The 18,940-nt window shown below is 52.3% G+C and overlaps 6 protein-coding genes across 6 annotated transcripts; 2 read left to right on the plus strand and 4 right to left on the minus strand.

Moving 5' to 3' along the window:
* Positions 1–311: 311 nt before the first annotated feature.
* Positions 312–3,076, plus strand: MYCFIDRAFT_179402 (uncharacterized protein; the record flags this gene model as incomplete). Its single annotated transcript, XM_007933493.1, has 23 exons — positions 312–457; positions 480–561; positions 588–709; positions 747–878; positions 920–1,002; positions 1,032–1,061; positions 1,087–1,142; positions 1,172–1,254; positions 1,278–1,348; positions 1,380–1,544; positions 1,586–1,686; positions 1,710–1,727; positions 1,796–1,813; positions 1,857–1,864; positions 1,892–1,902; positions 1,946–1,993; positions 2,149–2,240; positions 2,270–2,286; positions 2,315–2,391; positions 2,426–2,499; positions 2,528–2,876; positions 2,903–3,022; positions 3,048–3,076. The coding sequence occupies 23 exons, from the start codon at positions 312–314 to the stop codon at positions 3,074–3,076; spliced, it is 1,932 nt and encodes a 643-aa protein (XP_007931684.1).
* A 461-nt stretch (positions 3,077–3,537) lies between these two features.
* On the plus strand, positions 3,538–4,236 carry MYCFIDRAFT_79191 (uncharacterized protein; the record flags this gene model as incomplete). The annotated part of the gene is made up of 1 exon (XM_007933494.1): positions 3,538–4,236. One exon carries the CDS (start codon positions 3,538–3,540, stop codon positions 4,234–4,236), a length of 699 nt encoding a protein of 232 aa, XP_007931685.1.
* A 490-nt stretch (positions 4,237–4,726) lies between these two features.
* On the minus strand, positions 4,727–6,373 carry MYCFIDRAFT_33805 (uncharacterized protein; the record flags this gene model as incomplete). Its single annotated transcript, XM_007933059.1, has 2 exons — positions 4,727–6,204; positions 6,262–6,373. 2 exons carry the CDS (start codon positions 6,371–6,373, stop codon positions 4,727–4,729), a joined length of 1,590 nt encoding a protein of 529 aa, XP_007931250.1.
* Positions 6,374–7,358: 985 nt separating this feature from the next.
* Positions 7,359–10,791, minus strand: MYCFIDRAFT_79193 (uncharacterized protein; the record flags this gene model as incomplete). The annotated part of the gene is made up of 4 exons (XM_007933495.1): positions 7,359–7,830; positions 8,191–8,364; positions 8,416–9,085; positions 9,135–10,791. 4 exons carry the CDS (start codon positions 10,789–10,791, stop codon positions 7,359–7,361), a joined length of 2,973 nt encoding a protein of 990 aa, XP_007931686.1.
* Positions 10,792–11,457: 666 nt separating this feature from the next.
* On the minus strand, positions 11,458–16,291 carry MYCFIDRAFT_79194 (uncharacterized protein; the record flags this gene model as incomplete). The annotated part of the gene is made up of 7 exons (XM_007933496.1): positions 11,458–11,475; positions 11,621–11,748; positions 12,385–12,405; positions 12,780–12,943; positions 13,154–15,466; positions 15,519–15,957; positions 16,009–16,291. 7 exons carry the CDS (start codon positions 16,289–16,291, stop codon positions 11,458–11,460), a joined length of 3,366 nt encoding a protein of 1,121 aa, XP_007931687.1.
* Positions 16,292–17,723: 1,432 nt separating this feature from the next.
* On the minus strand, positions 17,724–18,495 carry MYCFIDRAFT_79195 (uncharacterized protein; the record flags this gene model as incomplete). Its single annotated transcript, XM_007933497.1, has 2 exons — positions 17,724–17,770; positions 17,826–18,495. The coding sequence occupies 2 exons, from the start codon at positions 18,493–18,495 to the stop codon at positions 17,724–17,726; spliced, it is 717 nt and encodes a 238-aa protein (XP_007931688.1).
* Between the last annotated feature and the right edge of the window lie 445 nt (positions 18,496–18,940).

Consider the following 18,940-nt stretch of genomic DNA (forward strand, 5'->3'; position numbering starts at 1 on the left):
CGGCTGATCCAGGGAGTGGTATGTATACTATGTGCAGCGGAAAATGCTGATGTGCCAATACAGCATGTTGAATGCGCATCATGCTATGAACACAACTGATCCCAAATCCTAAATCTCTTTTTTGCACCATCTCCAAGAGCACTTGATGCGCCAGAAGATGCGCTCCTAGTAGCGAACAAGATCCGGAAGACGACGGCCTGAACCTTCGATTCGAGGCTTCGAACACATATCCTTCCTTGGTGATGGTACAAAAGCTGTACGGTCTGGGTGTTGACCTGCGAAGCACATAGCAGGAAAAGGAGATCGTGGAAATGGCCGGACTCGAACCACGCATCTCGAGAGCGAACATTCCTTCAATCCCTGCTGGCGCAGGTTTTCGGATCATCCGCGATCGTATCTTCATTTTGGACCACATCCCCTGGTTCGTTCGCTCCTTGGAATGCGAAAACGATCAGACGTGCAGCTATGGCAAGCCAAAGGTGTTTCACGGCGGCGACGATGAGCAGCTATGACTTCCGCCTCCTATGGGGAAGCTCTTACATGACGCAGTTCAAAGCTGCGGTTGAACATGTCTGATTTGAATCCAGAACTCCAGCCACAGATTGTCAAAAAGAGTATTGGAAACAATGGGAGGCGAACCATGCATTCCAGCGACGTTTTCTGAGGCCCTTCATCATCCTGGCGAGATGGAGACCTTCAAAGGTACGCTGTATCCTACCTCTAGACCACGTCCTCCAATTGGATAGCAACTTGGGCTATCGGTGGCTTCAAGTAGATCGCATCCAGTGTCTCATGGCGGTACCGATGAGCCGGTTGACTGCGTTACTTTCGCACGTCGACACCAAACAGCAAGCTGCCAACGAAACACTTGGACGTTCGTGTTCTTCAATCGCAACTACCAATTTGTTGATGCCGCCAGCTGCAATCTTCTGCGACGATTCCACTCCACGCCAACGAAGTCGCTCCGCGGCGACAACGAGAATACCAACATCAGCAATGGCAGTCAAAGACTTGCAAGGTAACAACGCGAGTTCTGCCAGCTCTTCACCACTGCTTCAAAGGTTGGTAACATCATCTACGCCTAAGTCCAAGGCGGCAAGACGATTCAAGGTGACTGGCATTCAGCGGGTAGACGACCTTCGGTCAGCGACTTCTTTCCTTTCATGATGAGCATAAGAAGATTGACAATCAAATTCAGGTGCGACAGCGCTTCGGCAAATTTGCTGCGCTACACCAGAGGTATCTCAAAGAATGGTATGGCAGTCTCGCTTTGCAAGCGCTATTGATGCCGATATCTCCCGCCACGCCTCGTCTAGCTACCGCGTTGAGCTGGTAGCTGCAAACGCAAGTCTTTTCCTCCGAGCTATTGTATCGATCAGTCAGTTTCAAGCTCTTTCCACAAGAACTTCACTGGACTCACTTGTGCTTCCTGGTAGGCATATCCAGAGCCACGGCAAGCCTGGTGACAGCTCTTGGTCTGGTCAACAAACTGCCCTCGGACTGGCACTTGTTGAGAGGACTAGCATCCAGCAGCATTGGCATTGGTGCAAACGCAACCGCTCTCCCCGCTATATCTTGTATTAAGAACTGGTCGACAATTCGCAAACACACTACTCACTCGGCCCATTCGTAGGTATGTGCGAGGTTGTAAGTTGCGCAGATGCCTTTACATTTACCAGCTGGGATGTTCTTGACACAGGCAGTAATAGTTTGGCTACCTGAATCATGTTCAAGACAGCCTATACCGTTATCTCGCTTGCAATCTCAAAGAGTAGAGCAAGGACATTGCCTGTAGATGTCTGCTGCCGAAGCGGTTGATGCGAGGGCGATAATAGTAGCCGCGAAGGTAAGTGTAGACCGCACAGTGTTCTTGCTGTTTTGTTAACTGTAGAGGTGATTGGGGTGTAGTAATAAGTACTAACGATCGAAAGACAGCGATTGGAAGCACCATTTGTAGTAGTTGGCATCCGGAAAACAACGCTTCACCCTCGCTGTGATCCTTAACATCATAGGCTAACAGCATCCGGAAACCCATAAGTAATATTCGCAATCCTAATAACATACGCTAGATGCAGTCTAATCGATATAGGATAGGCCTACATTAGGTTTTATACATGCCTAAGCGTTTTTTCCCTTGCAAGACGAAAGATCATCGCAACCACACAATTTTTCCATACAACGTTGCCGAAGCGGTTGATGCGAGAGTGATAGTAGCAGCGAAGGTGAGTATAGACCGCATGGTGTTCTTGCTGTTTTCCGATGTTGTTAGAGGTCAGCTTATATTATGTAGCGATCGAAAGGCAGCGATTGTAAGTGCTATATGTATGTACTCGCATCCGGAAAAACAACACTTCACTCTAGATGTGATCCTTGATGTAGGATACTACGGCAGTACTCGCACTAGGATGGACCTCCTTGCCAACAGCACCACCTGCAACGCCCAGAACGGTTACTGCGCCAACATCCTCATCAGCAACGAAGCCTCCAACTGCGGTGGTGGTGCATGTAGGCGCACCTGCGACCCTAGCAGAAAAAAATAAAGGCAAGACTTGAGTGGAAGAACAGTCAGAGTTCAACCAATGCGGAAACCCATGTCTCTCCCTTCGCGACGACTCCAACAAACCCGCCTGCGTCGAAGGAGCATGCTTCAAGCCATGCCCCGTCTGTGAAGCAGGTTTCGAACCCGTGGGCTGAGGCTCTCAATGGCCAGCCCACTTATGGTTTCAACTCAGGCGACAACAACCGCGAAGACGAATTCTATCTCAGCACACCAGAAGACCAGGGCAGCCAGTCCACAGAATCCTCAACTATTTGTACAGTCACGGCGTGCTCCAGTATTCAGTATCGCGTCGACTTTGGCATGTTCCGTGATCAGGGTACCAACTCATGCACAGTTTGAAAGCAGGAGGCTGTCAAGTTCTGAACTACAATATTCCGAACTGTTCGGGTTATCCTGCGCAGAGGCTTAAGCAGATCTCGCAGAGGAATGACGTTATTAAGGCCGGACTCTTTCCTGAGGGAGGTGAGGTGGTGAAGAACGGGTTGAGTCTTGATGTCCCATTTGAGTTCAAGTTGACTGGTAACGGGCAATATAGGGATGATCATGTTGCTTTTGGGATGGTGAGGTTTGGGCATTTCTCTCTTGACGCCTGTTCAGCATAGCGTGGTATACGCCAAATCTCTACATTGAACTGCTTGTCGCGATGATGTTCTGCATCGAACCGTCCTGTCATCGAACTGTCCTGTCATCGAGCTGTCCTGTGTTCCTGAATACTAGCTTGCCAAGCCAACACTATATACAAGGCTGCGTGTATTTCGCCACAAACAAGCTTACCATCTCAGCCTTGGTAAGCATGAAAGAGCACAGGCTATTGGGTAGAACCAAAAGCTTTCCGTGAGGACACAATCTCCCATTTTTGCAAGAAAAGACGACTTCCGCCACCTTTTATCCTCCCACACGATCTTTGAGGACTAACAGCGAACAACAGCAAGCACCTTGTCAAAAAAAATCCAACAAACTCCACAAACGCCCCTGAAATGTCGCTCTCCCAATCAGACCAACAAATCCAAGACGACGAAGTGTCAGACGTCACCCCCTCAAATCTACAGCCTGACACCACCAACCTTCAGCCTTACACCAACTCTCCATCTCCCGAACAAGAACAAAACCCCCTCGCACACCCCAATGATACTTCAGAAAAACACACCACAGCCCACCGCCTCCGCTTCCTGGCCGAAATATGCGCGATGACAAACTTCAAGCGCGCACGAAAACGTGTGGAGGAGATGGGAGAACAGGAAGCGTTTAAGTTACTCAGATCTTCGACTTCGGCGGAACGACTCGCAGCGAGGGAGCAGCTTGCTGCGGATGTGGAGGAAGAGAGGGAGAAGTTTGAGAAGGAGGTGCGGAAGAGGGTGGAGAGGAAATTGCAGGTGAGGACGAGGAGGATGGAGGGGAGAGCAGGTGGACTGGTGGGTGGGCGGGTGAATGTGCCGATGAGTCGGCGCGAGCTTGTTGCTATGAGAAGGCGGAAGTATTTTGATAATGCTTCTGGTGCGATGGGAGCAGCCGTCTGGCCTGCTCAGGCTGCGGAGGATGTGAATGAACCGTTGCTCGTCACTGGAGCCATGTCCGCCGGGGCTGTTCTTGGTGAGCAGTCAATTGGGGTTCGTGCCGCAGAAGGAGAACAGGAAATGGCAGATTTGACAGACTTTATGCGTGGTACAAGTCTGTGAAGATCAGCTGTTGTACGAAGAATTCATAGAACGCATCAGGCTGCAGGTCTTGGCGCGAGTCTCTTGCGAAAAAGGTCCGCCATGACGAGGAGAATTCCACAAGCTGCTCAGATACTCTCTGTACATGAATAATCTCAATGCATGCACGCGCCAAACTCCTCGCTAATCATGCAAATATGCCACCGCCATACCAGCAAGCTCTGTCGCTTTCGCTTTCCATCAAGCTCTCGCATGCCATTAAACGCCATCGGTAATTGCGGAACCCTCAGCCAGTTACATCTCCATCATGCTTTCCATCAGTACTGCGCCGCCATAGCCCTCGCGGTCATCGCGACCAGATGACCGTCGCGCTCGCGGTCCAAATTCGTATACTTCTTCTTCCAACTCGCGCCGTGTAAGAATTCTAACTTCGCAAAAAGACGCTGTCAGCAAACTTTGTACAACGATATCATCGAAACAGGGATAAGGGAAGGGCAAAATATCAATGCTGCTAGTATTGCATCCCACCGCTTCCGTAGCCCTGTCCGACGTTGTCGTCCAGGCTTCTGTAGCTGCCGCGGCCACGACCTCGTGCGCCACCACCACCACGTCCGCCATGGTCGTTGCCGCGTCGGCGTTGGCATTGCTGGCCGCCACGTCCTTGGCCACCGCGAGCTGCATTGCCGCCACGTTGAGAGCCAAAGTCGCCTCGCTTATTTTGGTAGGCTGAGCTGTTCGCGCCACTGTGGTAGCCTCTCTGCTGAGGTCGGGGGCCCTTATTGCCGTTCTGCCGCGGAGTAAAGTCTTCTTCGCGAGGATGCTTCCGCGCGTTCTTGGCCGTTGGGAATGACGCCTCATATTCATCTTCGTTTCGGTACTCTTCTTCCACCCTGAGAAGGACTTTCTCGCCAACAGTCGTCTCGAACTCGAAGGCTTGATCTTCAGTGACAGGCTGCCACTGCTGTATCCGACTAGCTTCAATCGGCTTTGCTTGCCGTCGCGTCCCGAGAACGACGCAGGGAGTAGTGTTCTCCGTGTACGTCTTGACACCAGGTGTGACACAGGCAACACGAGCTGCCCAGACTCTCTGTTCAAGACATGCGACGCCCGTAACCTTCCAAGTGACCTTTGCTCCAATGCCACCGACCTTATCGAGTATGCTCTTGGGCGCGGGTCGCGGGACGATGAGGATGTTATTGGCGAGATACTTGACTTCATGCTCAGGACAGTTTGGCGGCAGCTTGATAAGAGTCTTCAAGCGCTCAATGTCTTCGGGCGAGATGAGGTAGCCAGTGTAGAAGACGGTGCGCTTGATCTTGTATGGTGTTGTATTGGCAGGTGCTGTACCGTCGATGATAGCCTGATTGTTGATATTGATCATCTTCTGCACCTCGCTGACTTCAGTGACCGGATCCATGAAGCTCTCCTGCTCTGGCACCTGAATGACTTCGGCTGTGAAGGGCTTTCGCGGTGAGTTCTCGCCAGCGTCCATCAAATGCTTGTTGAGATCAAAGAAAAAGTCGCGGAAGCCTTTGGTGTGCTTCACGCGATCTTCATATATGCGCAGCTCCTCGGCTTCGGTATATGTGAAGACGATGTCCCGTAGCAGCGCCTGCTTGAAGTGCATAGTGCTGTTGAAGTATTCTCCTGTCGGACCCACCGCGGGCTTCAAGCAGACCATATCAAAGTCGAGACCTTTGGATGCAATCATCTTTCCGATCAGCTCGCCAAACGCGCTCTCTTTCCTGCCAGTGAGAAGTACGTTAAGCGTGGTAGGCTCTTCTGCGGAAAGCCGCACCAGCTCGGCGATCTGCTCATTCCAGCTGCCTTCCCATGCTCGGGCCTCCTCTTTCTCCAGACCTTCGCCTGTTGCCGCCAGGATGTTGGGATTGTGCCACCATCCGCCTTGATACAGGAATTCTTCTGCTTGTAGCGAGCCGAATGTCGATGTGTTCCATATTGCCTTGTTGGGGAGTGGGGATTTGAAGACTACAGGACATCCCTATCAGCATAGCTACGACATAAGATGGATATGCTTCTACACACGAGTGTTGTCAAAGTCGTAGACGTGGATATTCTTGACGTGGTTCACTGGCGGCAGCTGCTTGTCCTGACAGCTCCAACGCTTGAGCGCTGTTGGCGTGTGCGAGGTCGCCATCTTTCTCCTCCAATTACTCTTACATGAGCGAGCGAATGCGGTGCGAAGGAAATGGTATTTGTTCATTCATGTCGAGCGACTGGACTGCATCGTCCCAGTCGCCATTGCATTCGATGTTGTAGTTCTACTCACGCGGGAGAGAAAGCGCGCTGCGACAGCGGGCGACTTCCATGACAACGCCAAGCCTCTGTATTCTATCGATTTGCTCAGTCACATCAATATTTAGCGACGGGATTTGATTAGTGGACTGTTCAAGGGCCTCTCTCGGATCTCCCCACTGGCCTTAGAAGATTCTGCCAACGGCACCTATACTGCTCGCCATGGCCTTCATTCTCGCCTCTGTACATTGACCAGCCGAGAAGAGCAAGGACGTGTGGAAGACCTCGGCGCTGGCTACGCTTTCCACGGACTCCCGGGTTGGGACAACAACTACTCGCGAACGAGTACGCTACACGAAATGCAGCAACAAGCATCCAGCATGCGCGTCGAGCGGTCTCAGTCCCAGCAGAGTGGGCTTATGCTTGTGAGACAGTATCTGTGAACGATTGTCCGTTGATATGTCCTCACATCACATAGAGGCAGGCCACATGAAGCTATGCAGCCGAAAGACTCCTCACTCAGCACCAGTTCGTTCCGCTGGATACCTCGAGAAAGCCAGGCAACGTCTACCCAAGGCTAGATGACGATGCAGACGCAGAACAGAAATAGGCGAGCAGTCAGCAACCTTACTGCAGGTGTAAAGAGGCGGAGGAATTGGAGTGAAATGTATTTTCTCTGCTTGATGGACAGTGGCTCTATTAAGCTACGCTCCAATGATCTTTGAAGGATTTGGTCTGCAAGAGTAGGGAGAATGATAAGGCTAGGTGTACCTTCGGATCTTCTTGAGACATTGGCGCCTTGGACGAAGGCCCGCTATTGCCCGCCAACAACATCGCTTTTGTCTTCGCCCGCGCCTGCTGAGACGTCTTCGCCCTCTTCAGCGCCATTACCTATTCCCCGCTGCGTCCGGTGCATTCGCTGCCTGCTCCCGCAACTTCTGCACCTTCCCAAGTATCCTGCACCTGTCGCTGCAGTATAGACCGTGCCTCTCGCCGACCGGAGCCAATTCATTGCAGCCTCGGATGTCGCATCTCCTGAACAGACCAGGAGTGTCATCATACCACTTCGATCCGGGGCCTTGTCCTTGGCATGTAGCACAAGCTTTCGGTCCTGGATGTGGAGCGTTGTTTTGGCATGATGGATTCCAGCATTCGCGACTCCTATTCCTCTCCTCAATGCAAGCTCGGCATGTTCTCGAGCCCTTCAGAGGAAGCTCGGTGTCGCATCCTTGACCCAAGCACGTCCGAGAGTTCTTTTGCTCTGGCATATCACCGGCCTCATCGTTTCCGCTATCATCTCTGGCCTGGTCGTCTCCCCCATTACCGTTGACACCGTCATTGCCCCATGTTCGCCCTCGCCTTCGGATTCCTCCGGCGTGGCTGCATCTTCAGCTTCCGCCTTTCTCTTATGTGCGGAGGGTAGATGGCAGCAGCTGCAGTGGCAATTGCACATCAGGGGGCAGTCGCACTTGATTTCCTCCTCTATCTTTCTTGCACAGGGACAAGCACGTTGCTTGTCGCAAAATGTGCAGCGGCACTGGCAATTGACATCGTGTTTGTATTGGCCGTCTGGTACATCATGTCTCCTGCTTCTGCAGCGGCAAAGGTATGATTGCTTGCCACCATTGATAGCCCTGATTCGTACCGATGCTTCTGGAAGGCCTGTAACGCTGACAAACGTGTCAGAACTATTCGATGGAGGTGACATAGATTGCTTACCTCACGACATATTTCTTCCACTTCTGCTCATCCTTTTTGGTGGTATACTTGCCATTTTCCCTCAGCAGCTCATTTTCGGTGTGAGCGTAGCCCTGGAACTTTGTCATGCTGAAAGCTTGAATGAAGTTCTGCGCCTGTTGGACATGGCGCTCGCCAGCCAAGGAAGCAGGAGAGCTAGAGCAGAGTCAGCAGCCTTTCAACAACGAATTTGATGTGATGAAATACCTGGCCTGCTGGCGATTGCCCCCGATCCAGAGGATAGGTTGAATCATGGGAAGGTTCGTCGAAACTCGGGGTGCTCGCTCTTGCGATTTAAGACTCTCTTCCCATGCCGCGACCTCGGGCCTCCCATTCCAGGGAGCTCCCAACTGCAGAGCTTCTGAGACATCGAGTAAGGTCTCATGGTCCCAAGTAAAGGAAAGGAGACCATTCCCACCATATTCGAGTGCATCCTTCAGTCTCTTGTACGCCGACATGTCGGAACAGACTCGATCTACACTGACAGTCATGACCAGGGTACGACCATGCAGACCTTTGATTCGTCGCATAAGCTGATCGATGAATGTTCTTTTGTGCTTGGACTCCTTTTGGCACCTGAATGAGGAACATCTGTTGCTCATACCGGAGGTTAGGGTTCTCAGTGCTTTGATTTGCCTGGTAATCGACGGATCGACGCTGACCTCCGACTTGTCGGCCCACGAAGGAGATATGTGGGATACCAGCAGGACACGGCGATAGCCATGTGCTTCCTTCACGAGGTTTAGGACGTTGGCAAGATCTAGAGCTTGCTTCGGCCTTTGTCCGGCAATATCGTTTCTGTCAAGGAAGTCGCACAGCCTGATGGTTGCTTGGTACTGTCGCCCATGGAAACCTGCCTCTTTTGCAATATTCCGACCTGCCATGGTTAATAGAAATACAATCGCACATGGCACTGAACAACTTACCTAGCTGGAGTCTGGCCTTGACCACATCCACTGTAGCCCCTTCTAACTTGTACCAGGTAGAGGTCCAATGTTCAGAACCAAGCGAATCGCCGAGGACGTACCAGCCTCCTCCTAGAGATTTGAGCTCTGCACAAATGCGATCGACTTCTTCTGCGCGCCGTGTCAGCCTGTCGGGATTCGTTGTGAGGATGTATAATGGCTTGTCCCGCAAGAGACCTCTCCACATGTTCCGATCATCGAGGGGATGTTTGTTGGTTGAACATGTCTCAGCGAAAACATCCAAGTGGTCGCCGGGTATCACCCACGGATAGACGGCATGGAGGAGCGTTGTAAGTTGCCGAGACATCGAACCTGCCTTCAGCGTCTCTTCTCCGCTCTGTCTGGCCCAGATAATGATGGTCGCTGGCGCTCGTCCCGCAACCGCCAGATCAGGGATTGGCTGAGTGCTCTTGATAGCACCGGGAACAATTGCGGCGTCGATTGCTCTGCGGAGTTTATCAGAGAGGACCTTGAGACGAAAATCCACGTCTTCGTCTCCATCAACCCGGAACCATGTGCTCGATCTCTTATCCATTCGGAAAGGAAGAGTGACGACATCATCGGAATCGCGCTTGGCCCCAAGAGAGTCTCGGAGTTGGTCCATGGCGAGCATCACGGTTCGACTGTCGGGCTCACCCTCTCCCGGGAACTGTACGAGGAAGCAGTGTCGCCGGTCTTGAATGAGCTTGTCCAAGACATGTATCTGCGGACCGCAGTGGACGTCCCCATCCCATTGCTTGAAAAATGAAGGTTGAGTCTTGCGGAGGAAGTTTTTGGCCTTGCGGCTCTCGAACGAGCCAAGGACAGTCCAGATTCCCTGGAATGACATGTTCGCCGCAGAAACTTTGTGGTCGTCTCCCAGCTCTACTAGCTTTCGAGAGTCTGCAAACGCTTTCGGGAGCTTGTAGAGGAATCCTTCCGCCACAGCTCGCCTCAATGCATCGAATGCAGCGCGGACCATGATCGCCTTCCCTCCAGGGAAGGAGCGGACCTCGTCATCGAGCTTTTTCTCGATTTTGCGGCATCCAAATGACTCCCACTTCGCTCCGATACCAGCTAGCGACCTCATTACTATGGTGATGTCTCTGTGATTGAGTCTCAGACTGATTCGGAGGAAGTGTGCCATGATTTCGTGCTCTTTGGTGAAGCGCCACTCCAATTCCCTTATGCTCTTGCCGCAGAACACTCTCACTGTCTGGATTCGTCTCGGAGAGTCGACAGGATCATTATTTGCCGCGCTTATAGCCCGACTACCCTGGAACATGTCGCATCTTGTGCTTTGCCAGAAATCCTCTCCCATGCGAATGAAGACTGTGCTGCCTCCATCCTCGAGCCAAAATCCGTGGATTCTGGACGAATTGGCTACTCTGTCTCCAAGACGCAAAATGAAGTCTAACCCACGCCGAGGATCAATCTTAAGCTCAAGAACCGTGTCCAGAATCCAGTACTTGGAGGCGCGAGCCATCTCAATACAGTCCACAAGGTTGCACAATCTTTCTAGCTCGTTACGAAACGAGTCTGCAAGATCGTTGCGCGTCTGGCGCCATTCTGCATCGTTTACGTCGGAGACTCTGCTGATCTGCATATCATCTTGATCCTCATCCATATGAGAAGACATCGTGGAATGAACCATCAATACGGTCGGCCTTTTGGCTTTGGGTGCATCGACTGCTGGTATTAAAATTCAGAACCGAAGAATGCGGCGAGAGGTAGCTTGAGAGTATTCGACTGCCTCAAGAGGTCTCGGACGCTGTCACGTATGGGCGGAGCTTTGTCGTGAATTTGGCCAGCGCGATCAAGTCATGGTGGTGAGCCGGATCGTCGAATGGTTCGCAAGATATGACAGGATAGAAATAATGGTCTTGTGGCGTAGGTGGTGAAGTAGAAGATAGACAAGATATCTCGCCCGGATCAGAGGCCAGTGCAAGGGTATATGGCGCGAATGCAGATGGTAGTAATTGGCAGAACCAAGGAAGTATGCATGGAAGTGTCGATGGCGTTGGATGTCGTTGTTGTTGTATACACGAGAGTCCAGAGGAAGACTTGACTTATGAAGGTCACCGCGCAACTTCATTGCGGCTTGCAAGTGATGGTGACAGAAGTGAGGGCGCAGAGCTCTCGCCGCCTTCATTTTGTGCATCGATCTGATGGCTACGTTAGTAGGCCAGAGCAAGTCAGAGCAGTGTTGAATGAAATTCCGGAAAACGTTCGGGACATTGGGCCCTCAGCGGGTATGGCGAGGCAGAGAAGTGGCATCGCTCTGAGCCGCTTCTCGCCATGTCTTCTACGCATCGTTCGGATCCTAAGAGCACAGTGAGCTGCACACCGGTAGAGCGATGACCGTTCGATCTGGGATAGAAGTAGCTCACCCGGGAAGCCTCCCACTTCTAATAGCCACCGAGACATCGAATCATCACCTGCATTCTCCTCTTCGATACTACGCATACCACGATCCAGATGCGAAGCAAGTAGCCTGATCTGCTGGCTTGGAGCAGAGCGGTCATGAAGTGAGTCGTCGGCGCCTCCTCGACATTCGGCTCTGACAGCTTTTCCTCACCCACAGCCAGATGCAACGCTGTGAGATCGACATTTACAGCGAGCACAGAGTGCATCCTGTTGGCGTGATACGAGGCATCCTCTCACCTGACATGTCCCTCCAAAAGCTCGCACGCGCGAAAGTCGCCAGCTGCCATCCGGTAAGCTCAGTACACTGCTCGAACGCGGAGCACATAGTTCTACCTCACTAGTGGAAACGACTCCTCATCACCTCTGGCATAGCTCCCGACGAATCTGGTCGGCAGCAACAGTAGCTTGTTACATGTGGCTGCACGCTACCTGGTATCTGGGAGCGCGTGTGAGAGTGATCACGGAGACATTCCTCACCTGCTCTGAGCTCTTCAGCCTTTGAGGTACGGCAACGACTTTTCTGCAACACCATTGCCTTCGTTCAGTGGTGGAAAGCCGAGCGCACTTTGCTAAAGTCATCTCCACGCTTCTTCACCTACAACTCCAACATCTCCACCAGGAGACTTCCATACGAGACCCTCCAGCTGTGATATTCAACGGTTCGGCATACTCTCAAAACCTGGAGCACAACAAGCCTAAGTAATCGAGAACGTGATTCCACAGCCAAATTCATCTCCTCTGCTTCGACGCGTATATCCAAGCTCATGGCGTCCTGGCTGAGTTCTGATGTCTTTGGCCAACATACCTGAACTCCACACCTCACCCGCTGTTATCTCACAAGAGCTCGATGCATGAAATATTTCATCTACGACGCCATGAGCTTGGATCTCCGCGTCAAAGCAGAGAAAGGAGTATTCAAGTGATCGCCAACATCCCTGAAGTCCGTCCCTCACCCGCTATCATCTCACAAGAGCTCGATGGAATGAAAGATGTTTTCTACGACGCCATCAGCTTCGTCAACTGCCCAATCCAGAGAGCCAAAGGGAAGAAAAAATGGTGTGAAAACTTCCGAACCTTCATCTCCTGACCTAAAACAAGCTCCGCGAGATCCCACTCACAGAAATGTCCACCTGCGATGCCATCGGCTTTGAAGACGGCCCATCTCAGAGTTGAATGCGAGAAAATTAGTCAAGAACTTACCTGAATCCCTCCCCTCACATGCATCCATCTCTATCCTCTCGCACGCATAGCAGGATTTATCTGTGATGCCATGAGCTTCGTGCAATACTGAAACCCGAGAGCTGAAAGCTACCGAAATGATAAAAATCGACCCAAAACTCATCTCCGCATCCAGCCCGAACTCCCTAGAATCCCATCCCAGCATCGTCCGACTCTGTCATCATCAGCACCACACACACGAGAAACTAGGAAAGGAAAAGGGGCAATTTTCAAAATCATCATATTTGCAAGTCTGTCTCATACATCCATGCTCCTCTGCAAAGGCACTGTACAGGCATGCCAAGCCTCTCATATCATCATTTCTATCATGCAATTCGTAGTCCTCCAACAATTACCATCCTCCCATGATTCGGCGAGCACCAGATCCGCCGTGATTACGAGAAAGCCAGCCTCGAGCGAGAGACTGGAAGGACTCGACACGCGAATTTTGCTTCTTCCGCCAGTTGCGCTGGACAAAGAGGACTGCATTTAGCAGTCTCTGTTCCTCCTCGGCCTTCACAGCGAGGCGAAGGAACTTGATGCGACGGAAGATTTCGTTGCGCTCAAGTTTCTTGCGAAGAGTTCGCTGGATTTTGATTGCGGCGTGGTAGCGGCAGGATAATGGCAGGAGTCTCGATGCCAAGAGGGCGAGGTTCGAGATAGTGGTCTCGCGACTCGGGAACGTGCCGATGGAGCTAACGATCTGGTTGCTAAAGGCCTTGCTGAAGCCTAGAGTAGAAAGCTGATCGCGGATGTTCTCTCTGGTCTTCGAGGTTCCCAACTCTGCGAAATGCTTCTTGTCCTCGGACATGCAAGCAGCAAAGGCACTCAGGATAACAGTGTAGACCTTGCCATCAGTGAATGCCGTTGTGAGGTTGCGAATCGGGGCTAGACCTGCTCTCACAGCATAGCCCGAAGCCCATTCTTGAAGCAGATTGTGGCCATCAGCAGCGGCCAGAACTTCGTTGGGCTGCCTAATGGTCTGTGCGTGACCGGTGCATCGGCCAACGTCGTTATACAACTCGCGCCAGTCAACGAGATGCTCGAGGCCGAAGACACTGACCAGCTGCCACATCAAGCTCAGAGTCTTCTCTCGATGGCCATCGAGGATATCCTTTGCGGTGATATCGCCGACAACGTTTATGCCTTCGATGCTGTGGCTCTCCAAAGCGCTGAGAGCTACCTGAATATTGTACTTCTTCTCCGCAGCACCAAGACATGGCACTTTGAGGTACTTCGAGAGAACGCGCGATGACGGCGTGTTAGTCGTGTGAGTATCGAGAGAAGTCAGGAGGATTGTCTCGTCTGGCATGCGAACAGCAAGAGTGTCGTCCAGACCCTTGCGATTGCGGTCTCGAGATTCTCGGGAACAGAGCAGGACCTCAACAAGCCGGGTCAGTTGAATACCATCGCGGAGATCGACAGCAAGATTCTCAATGCGATACACCACTCCGTCCAGAGGATCTTGTACTTGAGTGACTTCGTAACCCATATGCTTGAGAGAGCGGCCGATATCTCCGACAGATGGGAGGAGCAATGCAGCAAAGGAGTTCAGAACTCCGGCGGATGACATCTTCGTAGAGCCGGGCTTGAAGAGACATCCCTCGAGGAATCCTGACGTCTTTGCCTCGTCAAGCAGCAAAATGAGCATAAGACCGCGGCTCATCAGCTTTCGCCAGCGGATGGCATCACCATCTCCATTGGTGTTGGGCCCAGACAGGTATGCAACATCACCAATACAGACGAAGAAGAGCTCCAGAAACGAATTGAGAGCCCGTCTGTCAGCATGAGAGTCGAGAGAGCATTCCAGCATGCCAGTCGATGTTGGGATCTGTCTGCCAGCGACGACCTCGGCTGCAGTGCGAAGTGCGTTCTCGTCATAGGTGTCAAGCCAGAGACCGATTAGACGCTTGCGCAAGCCAATATCAAGGCTTGGGTTCCGAGTCGAGAACGAATCCTGCGGCGGCGAAAGCGCACCGTACTCTAATGATGCTTGTACGCGACGATGCAGGAGCGCAATCTCCGGCTGGTTGTAGATCTCGATGAGCTTCTCCCGTAACGCATTTCCACGAAGGGAGTGCTGGGAAATTGGCGTAGACTTGGCGAAAATCTCGTTTGCGACCTCCGTGAGTGCAATCTCTTGATATGCGAGCCACTCATTCTCATACAACTCTGGCTGAGAGAGGTCTCCGGACAGAACTGGGTAGTCTTTTACCTTTGCAGCGTGTTGCTCGCTGCGCTTCGTGGCAATAAAGTTGCGAATTTGCTGCTTCTCCTCGGCAACATTGACTGGTTGAGGCTTCGGTGGCGTCGGCACCTTGAATTTTACGGAACGAATGGCGGCCGAGTGCGAAGGACTAGACTTCTTCGTAGGAACCACATAGCTTGCCTCAGTAGTGACAGTGCGCCGTGGCACTCCAGCGGGGCGATTGCGATTGAAGTTGAACGAGACGTTTGTCTTGAGTATAGGCTCCTGCAGTTGATCAACCTCAGGCCGGGCATACGGCCGTGGCATCAACGAGGCTCGACGACGAGATTCAGCAATCGATTCCATGAGACTTGGTCGAGGTCGGCGCGCAGGTGGCTGCTTCTCTGCCAGGCCTAGATTCTTCATTTTCTTCTGAATTTGGTCAACAGCACCTGGTGGTACGTTCTCCTTGCCGGTATTGCTGTGGTTGTTAGTAAGGGCGCAGGGTTCAGTCAAGGAAGCGGGAGACTCACCAGCCTGCTACATCCCAGCCGGGCATGTTCTGAGTTGAAATAGACTCCCGCAGCGGAAGACGCTTAGGGGCTGCAGCAAGAGACTGTCTGGGTCGGCGTGCCGGCAGCTGCCTCTCAGGTTTCTGAATTTGTGACATCGTCGGCTGGCATGAAGACTTGGCAGCTGGTACGTGGAAAGTGTCGTCCAGGCGACTGGTGTTATCGACACCAGGGTGAATCGTCATAACAGTAGTGTCCTCTGGGATGTAGATGGTGGCACGGCGCGGCTTCCTGGCAATGCCAACAGTCGCACTGCCCTCTTTCTCAGCAGCATATGTGATGCTTCTCTCTGCCCGCATTCCGGCCAGACTGCTGTCAGTATTCGTCTCTCCACCCATCATCCTAACATCCAAATCACCACCCATCATGCTCTCTCTCCGTCCGCCCGCGGCTCTGAACGCTCCACCCGCCATAGCCATTTTCTGAGCTGGTTTGCCCAAAAGTGTCTTACCTTGAACTGCTTTCTGGCGGTTGTCACCAAGCACCAGTTCCTCATCTTCCTGCACGTCTTCGAACACCGTGACAGGTGCTGCCTTCTTTGCTCTGCCAACGCCCATCATGGATCGCCTCCTAGGCTTGATGCCGGTGAGCGGCTGGTCGAGAGCTCGTGTGTAGTCGATGTTGGCTGTCGTATCGTCCGTGAAAAGCTCCAGTGACGATATCCTGCGGTGCGACGGGTTGAGGCCAGTCGGCGCAGGACACGGCGTTGCGAGCGATGTCCGTGTCGAAGTCATGTTGGCGACGGAAGTGTCTTGAATGCGAAAAGCGGGTATGCGCGAGCAAAAGCTCACTTCGGGAGCATCGGCGGCGACGTTTCAGGTGAGCTTCAATTCTGCGGCTCGGCCGTTTGTCTTGCAGATGGAAAGTGCAGTCTGATGAAAGTCGGGAAGGCGCGCGTGTTGATGTGCAGGGATTCTGCCGTTGCCTGGAGTGACGGGCTGAACAGCCAATGAGCGTTGCTCGTTCATCATGCTCCTGCCAGCCTAAGTCGCGCAGCTGCAGACATCACCTCGAACCTCTTCCTTCATGGAATGTCCCGTACGCGGATTCGAAAGGGATTATATGAATACCTCTTCCAGCCGGCAATGGATTTCTCCACGATCCACCTCATTCGGAAATACCTTTACTCGGGCTGAAGAACGCCATACGTGTCGGATGCAGGATTGCAGTGGCTGGGCAGCCCCCCTCGTCTCCTCCGCCTGCACTATTGAACCTCTCCAAACATGCTTGATTGGGCTTCTGCCATGAAAGAGTTGATTGTAAGCCTGTTCCAAGTGTGGTCACATAAGCCGGCCACGAGATCGGAATCGAACTGGCACGCGCGAACGCGACCTTCCGCTGCAATCTTCACTTGACCGTTCTTGGCAGAAGAGTTCCACATATCCCGACAATACTCTCACATCACGGCGAATGTCCCGTCTCCGTGTCCCTAAGCTAGCGTCCACCGACTACTTGCCAACCAGGAGACATAAACCCCGCCATTATTCGAGTGACGACATGATCTGGTCTCCTGTCGGTCGTTCGCTGTGCCACGCCCACGCTAATAGCCTGCAGAAACTGTCTTTCCTCCGAGGACCAAGTAGCAGCTCGGCAGCGTTGAAAGATAGTAGGAATCATACCCGTACTAGTGGCACTCCACCAGTTATTGATCGCAATTATGTTCCCTTTGAATCTCCCAAGACACGAGCGGAAGCAGGCTTTTTTTCAATTCCGTTCATTGATTCAAACACTTCTTCACAGTGAAAATACACAAGGAAGGTACCATGCATGACTTCATTGCTCAATCTGGAAGCTAACCGTCAGTTCCCCGCCTCCTGCGACATGAGCTGGCGCCGGCTGCCCCTGTACCAATCATCGATGCAGGCTTTTCTGCCACTCAGCAACACCTCACGTCCTACACCACTGCTTCACAGCGAAGGACCAGCTACGGTCACCTTTCCTACGGATCCGGAAAATGCACGCCGGAGCCGGTTGCACACCACAAGCTTCCTTTCTCGGCTTGCCGCCCGAGCTCAGGCTACGCATCTACGAAGCGGCATACTCAGATGAGCTAGTAGCAGAATTACGCGGACGAGGTTTTGACCATCCAATTCCAAGCTCCCATCAAGGCATCCTCATTTCGCTCCCATCTCAGATGCAACTTCACATACTCGGCCTAGGCGCCACTCATTCGATCTTCAATGCTCTTCGGATGAATTCAGGCGTCGGTGGCACTGTAGAAGAAGAATCAGCATCGAATACAAGCAAAATAGCAGTCGCTACACTCACTCTGTGGCCGCTCAGGAGGCACAAATTCCTTACTCAATCGTCCCCAGACAGGCAACTTATCCTCCACGAACGCATATTGACACTTCTTGGTCTTCGCGAAGAGACACATCAGATGTAGATGTAGAGGCGCGGTTGGGGCCGATGGCACACGTTCCGACTGATCGTGGTAATAATCGAAGCGGAGACCACGCGGGTATGCTGGCAGAATAATCGAGACGCAGAATTTATACGTACCTCCAGTGCCATCGTGATGTCTTACATTCCAATGCTGGCCATCAAGAGTGTAGCTGATAGTTCTGACTTCAGCTTCGCCGACGTAGCCCGCTTCGTCCTGGATGACGTGGAGCTTCGTGATCTGGTCGACGTCTCTGGCGTGGATATGTGTAAGCTCCACATTGTACGCGGCAGCTCCGACAGAGTCAATGAAGAAGTCGTTTTTCTTCCAGTATTTCCGGTGTGCGTCCCGATGCATGACTTTGGCCTCACTGTAAATCTGCTTGCAGGACAGGAGCAGCGACTTTTCTGGTGGGTTTGCTTTAAACAAATTGATGCGAGACTTTTGGAGATTTGGGTTGAAGACGAGCTCGTAGATTTCGTTACGTAGTTCGGCGGGCAGGCTGTCGAGGAACCAGCATGGGTCTTGCGCTGCGTCTCGAGGCGTCGTGTGCATCTTGGCTTGAGTCTCTGGGGCAATTGCGGTGTCGAGTTGGCGGGAATCGGTCTGTATATTGTGCAGATGCTGAGAATGAAGTCGCGCGGATGGTCATGTTATGATGCCAGTTCACTTCAAGTCGCGTCGCTGAGTGCGGAGTGACGCGCGGCCGCCAAGATTCACATGGCACGCGAAACCACATCTCGTGAAAGCCGGTTTTGAGTGTGAGCGCAGGGGAAATGAACGAAGTGAATTCATTTGATGTGAATCAGAAATTTTTAGGCAAGACTTATCCAGTATTCGTTGCTTCCTTGGTCGAACACGCCGAGCGGTAAGTTGAATGGTCCCAAGCAGCGTGACCATTTGTGGTCTTGTGTATCCTGGGAACGAAGACACGAATCCTCCTACAATTTCTGAAACACAGCATACACTTCAAACGTCAGGTAGTAACGTCATCTCCCTT

The sequence above is a fragment of the Pseudocercospora fijiensis genome (assembly GCF_000340215.1).
Source record: "Pseudocercospora fijiensis CIRAD86 unplaced genomic scaffold MYCFIscaffold_10, whole genome shotgun sequence".
In the NCBI taxonomy this organism is placed as follows: Eukaryota; Fungi; Ascomycota; class Dothideomycetes; order Mycosphaerellales; family Mycosphaerellaceae; genus Pseudocercospora; species Pseudocercospora fijiensis.